We start from the raw sequence: 13,329 nt of genomic DNA on the forward strand, positions 1-13,329 counted from the left end.
CTATAGATCCATCCGGATTAAGTTTCTTTTTGAAAATATATTTACAACCAATTGATTTTGCACCAAGAGGTAAATCAGTTAAAACCCATGTATTATTTTTCATAATTGAATCAAGTTCAATTTTTATTGCCTATTTTCAAAATTTAGCATCAGAAGAAGATATAACTTCAAAATAATTTGACGGTTCATTATCAATAAGAAAAGTTTGAAAATCATTTCCATAAGAAAAATATTCTTTTTTAGGTCTTTTATTCCTTCTCAGTTTTTCAATATTAGAGGTAGATTTATTTTCACTTTCAACAAGTGCATGAGATATTTTATCACATAGTGGAAAAATATGTTCAAAGAATTCAGCATTCTTTGTCTCAATTATAGTATTAATATCAAGTACATCACTTTTCAAGACAAGAAATTTGTATGCAGCACTATGTTCAGCATATTCAATAAGCATGCAATCAACAGTGTTGGAACCTATTTTTCTCTTTTTAGGTTCAGGAAGAAGAACTTTAGCAAGGAAATCCCACACTTTTAAATATTTTAAATTAGGCTTATAACCTTTTCATAATTTATAAGTGGTTTTGCTAGTTCTTTTACGAGGAATTCTATTTTGTAAATGATATGCAGATAAAATAATTTCACTTCATAAATTATCAGGTTCATTAGAGCTAATTAACATAGAATTCATCATTTCTTTCAGTGTCCTATTTTTTCTTTCATCTACACCATTAGACTTAGGAGAATAAGGTGGAGTTACTTCATGAATAATACCTTTTTTTTCACAAAAAGCATTTAAAGATACATATTCTCCACCTCTATGAGATCTATTTCTCTTGATTTTTCTACTAAGTTGATTTTTAACTTCAGATTTATAAGACACAAAAGCATCAAATGCATCATCTTTATTTCTAAGCAAATACAACTTAGTAAATCTAGAAAAATCATCAATAAAGGTCATATAATATCTTTTACCACCTCTAGTCATAGTTTATTTTAAATCACCCAAATCAGTGTGAATTAAAGACAACAGTTCAGTTTCTCTATTAACTAAAAAACATGGCTTTTTAGTAATTTTAGCTTCAGCACATATTTCACATTTATAGAAATTACTTGAGTCTAAACTAGATATTGAACTAAGTGATTGCATATTCTTTATATATTTAATATTAACATGTCCTAATCTAGCATGCCATAAAGAAATAGACTCAATCATATAAGTAGAAGTTGATGCATTATCATTAATAATATTAAGTATATAAAGTCCATGGTTACAATAGCCTTTTTCCCTCAAACACATTATTTTTTATCAAAATAATATTATTATATTCAACAGACACTTTCATTTCAGATTTATCCAGCAAAGCCACAAAAATCAGGTTTGCTCGCATTGTAGGAACATGCATCACATCCATGAGGGCTAAAGTTTTTTCCGAAGTGAGTTTTAGAAGCACTTTACCCTTGCCAAAGACTTTAGTAGTTCTTGAGTCTCCAAGGTAGACTACTTCACTGTCATCTCCTATTGATGTATAAGAGGCAAATGCTTCTCAATTTGTACAAATGTGTTGAGTAGCCCAGAGTCTACCGCCCATTCTTTTATATGTGCCACCATATTCACTTGAGAAATAACAGCTAAAATTATTTCATCTCTTTCAGCTTAATTAGCCCTGGGAGGATTTCTCATTTTCTTGTTATCTTTTATTCTGTACCTACATTGAGTGGCATAATGACCTGTTTTTTCACAAGTAAAACAAGTGCCTTTTCTTTTCTTAAAATTGAAATTATTAGGCTTGTAACCTTGAGACTTATTGCCATACCTTCTGTTGTTGTTATGTTGACCTGGTACTAAATTTTCTTTGAGCGCAGCCTGCTTAGCTTTGAATGATACCTTTCTGTTAGTATCTTTAATTAGAATATAAGCTATTATTTTCTCAATAGTAAAATTTGTTTGCTTATGTTTCAAGTTATTTTTTTAGCCATTTCATGATTTGGACAATTTTTCAATCAGCACTCCAACAATAAATTTTTCTGATCAAGCGATATCCTTAGCCTTCAAATCTTCTAACAATTTTTGATATTCATTTATTGGAATTTCTATTTCTTTCACATCACTCATTTGTCAATTGTAAAATTTTTCAATCACAATTTTTTGTTTGGTTGCATCTTCAACCGTAAATTTCTTGATTAAATCTTCCCAAATGACTTTTGCTTCTTTGCAACTGCATTACACATCAAAGAGTTCATTAGAAATTGTTTGTAAAATAATATGACAACATACCTTATTGGCGTATTGCCATGACTCCAAAATTTGGCTATCAACGTCAGCACCAGGTTGTGTTTTTGACAAAGCATATGCAACACCATGAACATCAAGTAGTGAAAAAATTCATTCTTGCCATTTTTTAATGTTTTCATTAGCAAATATTTCAATGTTTGAAACATCAGGAAATCGCTTAGCATATGGTAGAACAACCAAAATAGAAGTATTAGGAGTTACTTCGTTAGCAGAAGTACCAGAAGTAGAATTATTTGCCATATAGTTTCTTACATTGTTGGGGAACAATACTTAACAGTTAATAATACTGAATATTTAATGAATATTACTATGATATTATTTTAATTGATATAGTAATTATACTTGAGTCATACTAGATACTGTCCTAAGAAACTATTTCAGCAGTGTGAAATGTTTTCTCAGAATTAAACAAACACTTTCATAATTAATTAGAGGATACAGGAATCAACAAAATTATTAATACAAATACCAGCAAGTTAAACTATAATAACCAATCATTAAGCAGGATTATAAGAAAGAGAAAAACTACAGAGGTAATCTTTAATGTTTTTAAAAGTCAAAAATTGTAGTAAGGATTGAGGGAGTTCCAAAGTAAGCCTTCTCAAGTATATCTCTTAATGGATTTCAAGGTAAATCTTTTCAAATATATCTCTTAATGGTTTTCAAAGCAAGTCTTCTCAAGTATATCTCTTAATAGATTTCAAAGTAAGCCTTTAAATGACTTCTAAAATACATTTAAAGACATGAATTTTTTTTTCAATACACTTCAAATATAAATTATTTTAAAATAACTAAATAGTTTTCCTACAAAAAGTGACTTCAACAGAGCATACATGGATCATGAGTTCATATCTCAGTTTCGTAGATGATGCATAAAAATGAAGAGCAGGCGACCAAAATATGCCACAAATTTTAAAAAGTGACAAAAATATGCCATCAAAGTAGAAAGTAACCAAAATAGGTTTGGTGCACTTTTTTTGTTCACCATATCATATTTTTCCATTGTCTGCAACTAACAGAGTTAAAAGTGAATGGTGTATTTTTTTTGTGCACCATCCATTTTTTTTATATATGGTGCACTTTTTTTTGTGCACCATATGAAAAAAATATATATGGTGCACTTTTTTTGTGCATCATATGAAAAAAAATATATGGTGCACTTTTTTTTGTGCATCATTCATTTTTTTTATATGGTGCACTTTTTTTGTACACTATATGAAAAAATATACGGTGCACAAAAAAGGTGCACCATCCATTCTGATATATGGTGTACTATTTTTGTTCATCATTCATTTATTTCTATATGATGCACATTTTTTGTGCATCATCTATTATTTTTCAATTATGTGCACTATATGAAAAAAAAAAAATATAATGCACTATTTTTGTGCACCATTCATTTATTTTTCACATTATGCATAAAATTATTGCACCATATATCTTTTTTTCATATATGAACATAATTAGTGTACTATCTATTTTTTTAATATATATATTGCAAGAAAGATAGTGCACTATTAATTATTTTTTATATAGTGCACTTATTTTGTGCATTATCCATTCTATTTTATTTATTTATTTCATATATTGCATTATTTAAAAGTACTTTTTTTTTTAATATATAGTGATTTAAGTGTACTTTTTCTGTTTTCTTTATTATTTTATTTAACACTATTTATTGCACTTTTTTTATTTAGTACTTATTTAATTATTTCATATAGTGCACTATTTTTTTTGGTCATATATTGTTTTAAAATTTGAATTTATTTTTTTAATTTTGTCACATATTGCACTATTTTAATGTACTATCTAATATTTTTCATTTAGTGCATCGAATAGTGCATTGTCTAGCATTTTGATGTAGCATTTACATTTTTCATACAACATCAAAATGTTAGATAGTGCACTAAATGAAAATAATAGACAGTACACTAAAATAGTGCAATATATGACAAAACTAAAAAAAAAAAATTTAAATTTTAGAATAATATATGACCAAAAAAAACAGTGCACTGCATAAAATAAATTAAATAAGTACTAAATAAGAAAAAGTGCAATAAATAGTGTTAGATAAAATAAATAAAGAAAATAGAAAAAGTACACTCAAATCACTATATATTAAAAAAAAATTATTTAAATAATGCAATATATGAAATAAATAAATAAAATAGAATGGATAATGCACAAAATAAGTGCACTATATCAAAAATAATTAATAGTGCACCATTTTTTTGCAATATATATATATATATATATATAATAGATAGTACACTAATTATGTTCATATATGAAATAAAGATATATGGTGCAATAACTTTATGCATAATGTGAAAAATAAATGAATGATACACAAAAATAGTGCACTATATATTTTTTTCATATAGTGCACATAATTGAAAAAAAATAGATAGTGCCCAAAAAATGTGCATCATATAAAAATAAATGAATAGTGCACAAAAATAGTGAATCATATATTTTTATTAGAATGAATGGTGCACTTTTTTTGTGCACCATATATTTTTTTCATATAGTGCAAAAAAAAATGCACCATATATTTTTTTTTTTTTCACATAATGCACAAAAAAAGTACAGTATATATAAAAATATGAATGGTGCACAAAAAAAGTGCACCTTTCACTTTTAACTCTGTTGGTTAGGGAAAATATGATATGATGGACAAAAAGAGAAGGCCAAATCTATTTTTATTTTGGTGACTTTTTAAATTTTATGGCATATTTTAGTAGGCTCGTTGAAAATGAAAGCAGGTGTTGATTTGGCTGAAATATATATATAGTAGGAACTGTTTATATGTCAAAAACGGTCGGATGCGGCGCATAATTATTCCAACGAAGGGACGCAGGAGAGGTCATTAGGTCAACCTAGACATTTTATCTTTTTTCTTTTTGGTTGAGCCCTGCAAATTCCTCGCTCTTTCCTTTAATAAGGCATCTTCTTTATATAAATGAACACGTACGTTTCTATTTTTACAAGATCGATCGATCGATCGATCGATCCATCACTTAGCTTGTACTTCTATCATATCATATATAATATACTATCGATCTCCAAAAGTAAATACAACAACTGAAATGGGAAGCAGCTATGTTGTTAGCACTAGTGCAGAAAAGCTAGATCGGAAAACACTGGAAAAGAACAGAAGAATCAAAATGAAGCTTCTTTGTTCTAAGCTTTTTTCTCTCCTAAGTCCTCCCCACCACCATCAGTCTACTAAGGTATAAACCCTTACCCCTTACCCCTCACCCTCTCTCTCACGCTCGCACGCACACACACACGTCCAACTTCATGATCTTTCATAGTATTTAAGTGAAACTGTGTAAGTTTATATAAGAACCTTTTTAGATTTTTCGTATTTTAAATGACCTTAAAAGGTTCTCTGCCCTAGCTAGTATGTGAGCCAACTCTTCAAATTCAATTTGCAATTGTTGCTGCCACATACTATAAAATTCACTTGAACTTTATCCTCCACCCCAAACAAGTGCAAATAAAACCTGCATGATTTCCATAGACATTAATTCTTGGACGACATGCATCATTATTAATTACCCCTAGCAAAAGAAGTTCCTAATTTGTCAGCGTCTAAAAGCTTTTAGGGTAGTAAACAAACTAACAAATTAAAGGAGGAACTGCAAAATACAAACTAAGGACGCTTATCTGAAAGTGTAAAAAGATCCTTACACAAACAGTATATATAACTTAAACTCCTCGCATATATATATATATATATATATAGGATGTACCATGGTCCTATTCTCCTTCAATTTTAATTTTTTTTTTTTAACGTGCTATTCATTTAGTACTTGAATTTTAAGCGAGCCCTTAGTTTTTTATTTAAAGAATTTGGACGACTTGCTGGGAATACCAGTACCATGAAGAATAAAGAGAAAAAAAGTTTTAGTAAATACATGTACCGAAAACATGTGTTTTGCGATGAGATTTTATATTTGGCCTAGCTAACTGAATCCATATAGAATTTATTAACATTATTTTGTAAATCATGCATGTTGTTTAATTCAAATAAAGGTTGTCACTTTTCCTGACTTGCTATAGTGAAACAATTTCAGGAGGTGCTGACACAACAAGACCAAGTTGATCAAGCAATTACTTACATTGAGGAATTAAAAGAAATAGTAGAGGTATTAAAGAGAAGGAAGGAAGAGCTAGCGCAAGGCACAGGTGATCAATCAAAGAAATTCATGCCTACAACAGCTTATACTTCTGTAAAAACACCTATGGTTGAAGTTAGAGAGTTGGGTTCAACTCTAGAGGTGATTTTAACTTGTGGTTTGCAAAAGAACTTCACAGTGCAAGAGGTTATAAAAATCATAGAGGAAGAAGGAGCTCAAGTTGTGACCGCTGATTATTCAACAATTGGAGATACAATTTATTATACGATCCATGCTCAGGTGATTTATACTTCCTCTGTCCCAAATCCCAATTTATGTGAAACTTTGTTTGATAGGACACAGAGAAATGACATCATTCTATTTTTTAGTAACTGCTAAACTTTCTATTTTTCATTGATTAGACTATTTATCTACACGAAATAAAATAGATGGAATGTAAGTTCTAGTAGTATGAAAGATGATGGAAAATAAGTACATTAGCTAGTTAATTTTGACAACTAAATTAACAATATTGCTTTTCTTGTTATCTAATGTTTGCAGGTGAAAATTACGAGATTAGGGATTGATGCATCAAGTGTCCATTTGAGATTACAAATGCTGGTTTCCTAAATTTACTTTTACGTAGCAGTATATGAAACAATTCATACTTTTTTTTTGTTCTCATCTGGTGTTTGACTAATCCGGATTCGCGCTGCGTAGTGCCCTATTCGGGGGAAGCGCTCCTGATTTTTTCATACCCAAAACACGAACCTGAGACCTTTAATGCACCACATGGTTGAAACAATTCATACTACTCATATACTTTATGACAAAAAACATAGAATGTTGTATTACAATCATACTGTTTCTTTTGTTCGTTATTCAAAGTTGGCATTCTTATGGTTATGGTGTACATAATACATAGAAATCATTACTTCCCAAGGCTACAAATAGAGTAATTAATTTTTCTGACGCCTTTATTGTACACAAAAACCTAATGAAAATTTTCAATTAGGTTTTTGCGAGGATATAAAGTCCTTCTCTTTTTTAGTGGCTCTTCCTGAGTTTAGTCAAGCCCCATCCCCGAGTCCCAGCTCCTTTGGACTTATTTCAATAAATTCAATAAAAGGAGATACAAGTGAATTAGAGATTGAGAATATAGCTATTGCGAAAACTGCTTCACTTCAAATTAGGTTGGTATATGATGTGCATTGGCACATATTATTTCATGCGAACTTATCTCATTAAAAATTTTCAATATACATATATATCACTATTAAAAAGTTTTGTTTTAGCCATGCGGTTTAGTGAGGGACGTCCTCACTAATTAAGATTTAGTGAGGGCAGCCATCACTATTAGGTGTCTTGCTAGTTTGAGCCTCGCTAATTATTAGTGAGGGAGACCCTCACAAAGTACTGTCAGACTTCAACACTCATCCATCGCTATTTTGATCTTACAATTTTTAAAAAAAATATAATGTAGTGAGAGAAGTCCCTTGCTATATTAAAAATATATATTATATTAATTTATAATTTAGTGAGTAACGACCCTTGCTATATTGAAAATATATATAATATTAATTTAATATTTAGTGAGGGAAGTCTAATATTTAGTGAGGGAAGTCCCTTGCTATATTTAAAATATATAGAATATTAATTTATTATGTAGTGAGGGACATTCCTTGCTATATTAAAAATATATAATATTAATTTATTATTTAGTGAGAGACGTCCTTGCTATATTAAAAATATATATAATATTAATTTATTATTTAGTGAGGGACTACCCTTGGTATGTAAAAATTAATTAAAAATTATAAATTTATATATATTGAGGGATATCCCTTGCTAAGTTAAATTAAAAAATAATTTGATATTTTAATATTTTGAGAGATATCCCTCCCTAAATTCCTTGCTAATTTGATATTATTTTTAGCATTTCACTGCACCAAAATTAAATATTTCAATAGAAAATCAACGTACAACCAATAACAACCAGCAAAACAATAAGAAAATGCTTCCGAAACAATTCAAACATTAAATTAAATAACCAAACTTCGTACATATTCATCCAACTTAAATAATATCCAAACAAGTATAAAAAAGTATGTAGCCAAGTAGCAAAAACACATTCTTTCAAACTCTCCAAATTAAATAAATCCAAAACTAAAACACCACCTAATAATCCATTTTATCCTCTCCATCATCCTCATCCTCTTCGCCATCATCATTAGAGCTAGGGGGCAGAGAACGAGGAAGCTTGATTAATGTATTTACTTGAGCTTTGAGTTCTTGGACGTCTGACTCAAGTATCGTCCTACGTCGCTCCTCATCCATCCTTCTTTTTCGTTCCTCCTCGTACTTCCTAGCAAGCTCCCGAACTTCCTGTTGCATCTCCTCAAGCTGCTCATCTGGCATGGTGGTAGACCCCTCTATACCTTGCAATCCACACTGGAGGCGATGAAAGTTCTCCTCGGAGCAAAGACCGTATGCCCTTCCCTTATACACGCCGCCAACTACATCCAGCCAGCAGGAGAGAGTTTCCTCCTCTGTTAGCATGATTGGATTGCCTTGATCATCTATCGATCGATTCTTTTTGAGCTCTTTAATTGCTTGAACGTATCGATTCTACATTAAAAGTAAGATTAGTATATAATAAATGGTATAAAACAAATTATAAATAAGATTTAAACTACTTTTGAGTTTGAAAGAACAATAAAAATGGAGTTATCCAAATTTTATGTATTTTTGGCTATGGTATGTTTCTTGTTTCTTGTGTTCCAGTAGTTCATGGTTGGGGACTTGATAGCCATTAATCTATTTGCAACAATTCTCAATCAAGAATGAACCTAAAAGTAAAAGGAAAAAGATGATCTTAATATCCTAGAAAGAAAAAATAGCCAACTGTTGGAATGTCAAGTCGAACTTGATAGCTCAGGCTACATACTGGTCAAGGAGGGCACAACAAGTACATCTGTCGAAGGTGTATTTGCAGCTGGAGATGTGCAGGTGGTTGCAACAATTTATTATTTTATTTCTGCTAGGCCTAAACATCTTATTATGGAATACACCTCTAGGTGGAGTATATTTGGCTGCTACACAACCATATATTCAAATGAAAACATATTGTAATCTCAGAAAATATCTACTACATTGTCTCTTGAGTTAAGACATTATGGTATTTTAGTAATATTGAATGTAAAAAAAAAGTAAGATTTGAACTTACATATGTCTCCTCTGCCTGTGTCTCGATCCATACTTCTTTTCCATCTCTAATTTTCATATGGGTCTTCTTCCATAACTCTTTACGAGTGGCTGATCTACCAAGAGATGCTTCCTGCAGATGAAATAAACACAGTGAACCATATGTGTATTAAATAATTTACTACCATCTAAATCTATAAATAATTACCAATTTCCTCTTAGCTGTCCCCATGGACACCGAAACACACGTGTGCAATGAGCCATCCCTCTTGGACTTTCGAGCTGCCTTTGTCTAGTTGATCTTCTTTTGAAATTCCGAGGATTGCCAGTATACAATAAGTTTATCTCAATAATCCAACCCAAGCCATCCAAGCCGCTGTCCGTTACTTCGAGCTTTAGAAAGCATGCATGACAATAAAGAAATGCCTGCTTCTTAAAATTACTTTGAATAATTCGATCCTCGGAAAGGCTCCATGTACAGCTTTTCTGCAAATAAAATATATAGCTTTGAGAGTATGAGTAATTCAATATGCATGTCAAAAAGTATATTCATTACTCAATGTGATTTAACACTTGGAGCACTTTGAAATTCAGTACAAACAGTTGTACTTTACAGATAGTAACTATATAAATGTAGTTTCTGGTAACTGAGTTACTAACATAATAATTGAGGTCAGCACTCTGGTACAACCAAAAGATAATAACAACTATAGTTTGATTACCTCACCAAACAAAGCTTGCTAATGACAAAATAAATGTTTGTTGACTTCCTTTTCTTTTTCAGGATTCTCTTGAGGGTAAGGGGTGTTTTGTTTTTGTAGAAACTCAACTGATAATAGGGCACCATAATTAATGTACAAATTCCTCAAAGTAAGTCATTGTGTGTGAGGTAAGGTCAACCTGCTGGAGGTCTGCAAATAGTTCATTCTTTATATGTTTCTGGTAGTACATTTGATAAGTACATATCTAACCATATGTATTTATCATCATTTGACTCTAAATTAAACTACACCATATGTTACATTAAACATACTTATGTTACTTTCAGCATCATATGTCACAAAACAAAAACTCAAGTAAAATTCTAGATTTGCTTTTCGAAATCTCCTCCAGTGGGTCACTTTGAAACAACAAAAAAAAACTAAACTTTTCTTGGAGAATCCATCATAAGTACTAAATTAATCAGGATGTTTTTTTAGTGCAATATATATTATATTCCAATAATTTCATGATGTTACCAAGCATAGGATGTATTAGCTGCCTCAAGCAATAATATCACATGATCCCGAAAAGTTAATTATCATAAAATCTGCATTACATTACAACAAAAAGAGGACATTGCATATTAATTAAGTAAATAAGCATCACAACAGTAGCTTTAATACATCACCAACCTCGTCTTAACTAGGTACTAACGATAATTCAGCGAACAGTATTAATTAGTGCAAATCATGAGGCATATTAATTCACACAAGTCTCAAGAAAGGGTATTTGAAAAACTAATAATACATTAAATCAAAACAGTTAGAACTTTAAGGAGGGAGGGGAAGAAAACGTATTCATATAGATAAATTACAAAGAAGTGGTTAAAGACCAAACATGGATAGTACGCGCAATTTACTTACTGAAACAAGTAACTTAAATGAAATCACACCATAAAATAGACATTTTCAAGAAAAACATTAAAGATGACGGTCGTGTATCCTTTTACTACACTGATAATAGAACTTTATAGCTCAATGTAACTTTTAGAAAAAGAAAAAGGGAAGAAACAGAGATAAGCATGCAATAGAAGGTTGCAAGGGGTGATATATATTGTTCCTAGTCTTAAACACATAATGGTTTTAGTCACGCCTTCACAACTCTCCAGGTTAACATAAAGATTTAAGACAAAGAAAAATCACTTCATCGGACTGCCTTAATCTGAAATCCTAGCTTTACCCCAAACCATCTCTGAACTTATATACAAACTAAAAGGCTTACACGTAACAAAACAACAACAAACCCAGTGTATTCTCATATAGTGGGGCCTGGGAATGGTAAAATGTCCGCAGTCCATACCACTACCTCTGGAGAAGTAGAAAAGTCATTTTCGAAAGACCCCCGGCAAAATAATTATGGCTTGAGAGCATTTAAAAAAAAAAAACAGTGGTAAGACCAGTAACTACAGCAGAAATATTTTATGAGTGACAAGAGAAGACGAGAAATAGAAAGACACAGAGTATAAGAACAGGAAGAGAAAGGGTAGCGGAATTGAAACATAACTAAGAGGTTGGGGTTGGGGGGTTGGCACTTGGCACATTTATGATGAAAATTGAAATGGGTATTGAGTTACTTCAGCCACCTGGATATTATTACAGGACCTTCCAACAGAAGTACCATCCGTCTGGCAGCTACAACACATTCTGCCAAAGCTTTTTTTGGAATGTTATGTAAAACTAGACAACCACAACATGGAAATTGAAAAATATAACACAAACCAGAACAGAAAACAACTAAGACTCGCTAACAACAACCAATAAGAAATTAACCAAGAAGGACTTCAATTTGAATTCTGCTGCTACTTAAACCTTCCTGCAATCTGCTTTGCACCATCTTTTAATATGCATCAGTTTGGATAGTTAAACAAACTCAGATAAATTATGTTAAAACAAACAACCCTGTAGATGTACTACTAGATCAGCAACTTTGCAAGTGAGTTTAGAATCCAAAACGTTAAGATATAATTCAATTAGCAAAACTGAAGCAGCACATGGTAATATGAAAAATATTGAAAATATCGTTCCGAAGTATACATGCCATAAACTCATTGAAGACTCCTTGTTTTGTACGATCGGAAACTTTACCCTAAGAAGGATAAAAACCGTCATAAAGCTTCCGAATTCCTGCTGAAATTGCATTTGCAGCCAGTCTGGAAGGATAAAACCTGAATTAACAATTAATTTTTTTAAAATAGTTAATTTAATAAGTACAAAATAATATAGAAATTAGAATATAATAAAAAATAAGCTTACCCTTCCCCATCAGCTATAATGCGCACCCTCCGTAGTTGATCTAACTCTCCAGGTGGTGGAAGATCTGGACCGTGAACAGAAAACGGAGTCGAAGAAGGATTAGGAGATGCTTCAGAATTGCACATCTTAGAATTGCTCGCTCCAATATTTGACCTAGAAAGTTGTGGACTAACTGGTTGAATGGACTTTGACAATGTAGTGTCTGAAGGTGGACGTCGATCCATAGCAGCGAGATAAGCTGAATGTGTGTCATGTGTACGTATAAAAGATGGATGCACTGAGCTAAAGCATGGGGGAGGCATTGAGCTATAGCCTTGGGCTGTAAATTTCTATGACCCACATAATTAATTTATTTACTGATTTAATAATAATTGAATAAGTTAAATTCTAAATCTGTATGTAAAAGTTACGTAAGATTAAACTACTAACTAATCTGTTAGTAGGATAATTACTGAGTCCTGGTAGAATAATTACTGACTGTTAGTGGATAATTATTGTATCCACTATTCACGTTGATAGAACGTGAAAGCATAACTAACTATTCCCTATTATAAAAGGGGTCCTCTCTCTGCCAAAAGAAGAATAAGTTCCATCATATTTTATTCAATAAAGTAACGCAAAGAGAGAGAAACAATATTTCTGTTCTGTGCTTCCGCTAAATCTCGGTCAAGAAAAGCTATAGATTCTGGTATGTTTC

At 31.3% G+C, this 13,329-nt stretch overlaps 3 protein-coding genes across 3 annotated transcripts; 1 reads left to right on the forward strand and 2 right to left on the reverse strand.

Moving 5' to 3' along the window:
* Positions 1 to 5,266: 5,266 nt before the first annotated feature.
* Positions 5,267 to 7,314, forward strand: LOC107865939 (transcription factor bHLH162-like). The gene is made up of 3 exons (XM_016712123.2): positions 5,267 to 5,523; positions 6,373 to 6,714; positions 6,976 to 7,314. Exons 1-3 carry the CDS (start codon positions 5,380 to 5,382, stop codon positions 7,042 to 7,044), a joined length of 555 nt encoding a protein of 184 aa, XP_016567609.1. The 5' UTR covers positions 5,267 to 5,379; the 3' UTR covers positions 7,045 to 7,314.
* Positions 7,315 to 8,432: 1,118 nt separating this feature from the next.
* LOC107845308 lies at positions 8,433 to 9,746 on the reverse strand. The gene is made up of 2 exons (XM_047409787.1): positions 9,641 to 9,746; positions 8,433 to 9,042 (listed from the first exon to the last, which is right to left on the reverse strand). Exons 1-2 carry the CDS (start codon positions 9,695 to 9,697, stop codon positions 8,593 to 8,595), a joined length of 507 nt encoding a protein of 168 aa, XP_047265743.1. The 5' UTR covers positions 9,698 to 9,746; the 3' UTR covers positions 8,433 to 8,592.
* A 2,672-nt stretch (positions 9,747 to 12,418) lies between these two features.
* On the reverse strand, positions 12,419 to 12,879 carry LOC124897178. The gene is made up of 2 exons (XM_047409788.1): positions 12,633 to 12,879; positions 12,419 to 12,544 (listed from the first exon to the last, which is right to left on the reverse strand). Exons 1-2 carry the CDS (start codon positions 12,854 to 12,856, stop codon positions 12,466 to 12,468), a joined length of 303 nt encoding a protein of 100 aa, XP_047265744.1. The 5' UTR covers positions 12,857 to 12,879; the 3' UTR covers positions 12,419 to 12,465.
* Between the last annotated feature and the right edge of the window lie 450 nt (positions 12,880 to 13,329).

Source organism: Capsicum annuum, chromosome 3 (genome assembly GCF_002878395.1).
Source record: "Capsicum annuum cultivar UCD-10X-F1 chromosome 3, UCD10Xv1.1, whole genome shotgun sequence".
In the NCBI taxonomy this organism is placed as follows: domain Eukaryota; kingdom Viridiplantae; phylum Streptophyta; class Magnoliopsida; order Solanales; family Solanaceae; genus Capsicum; species Capsicum annuum.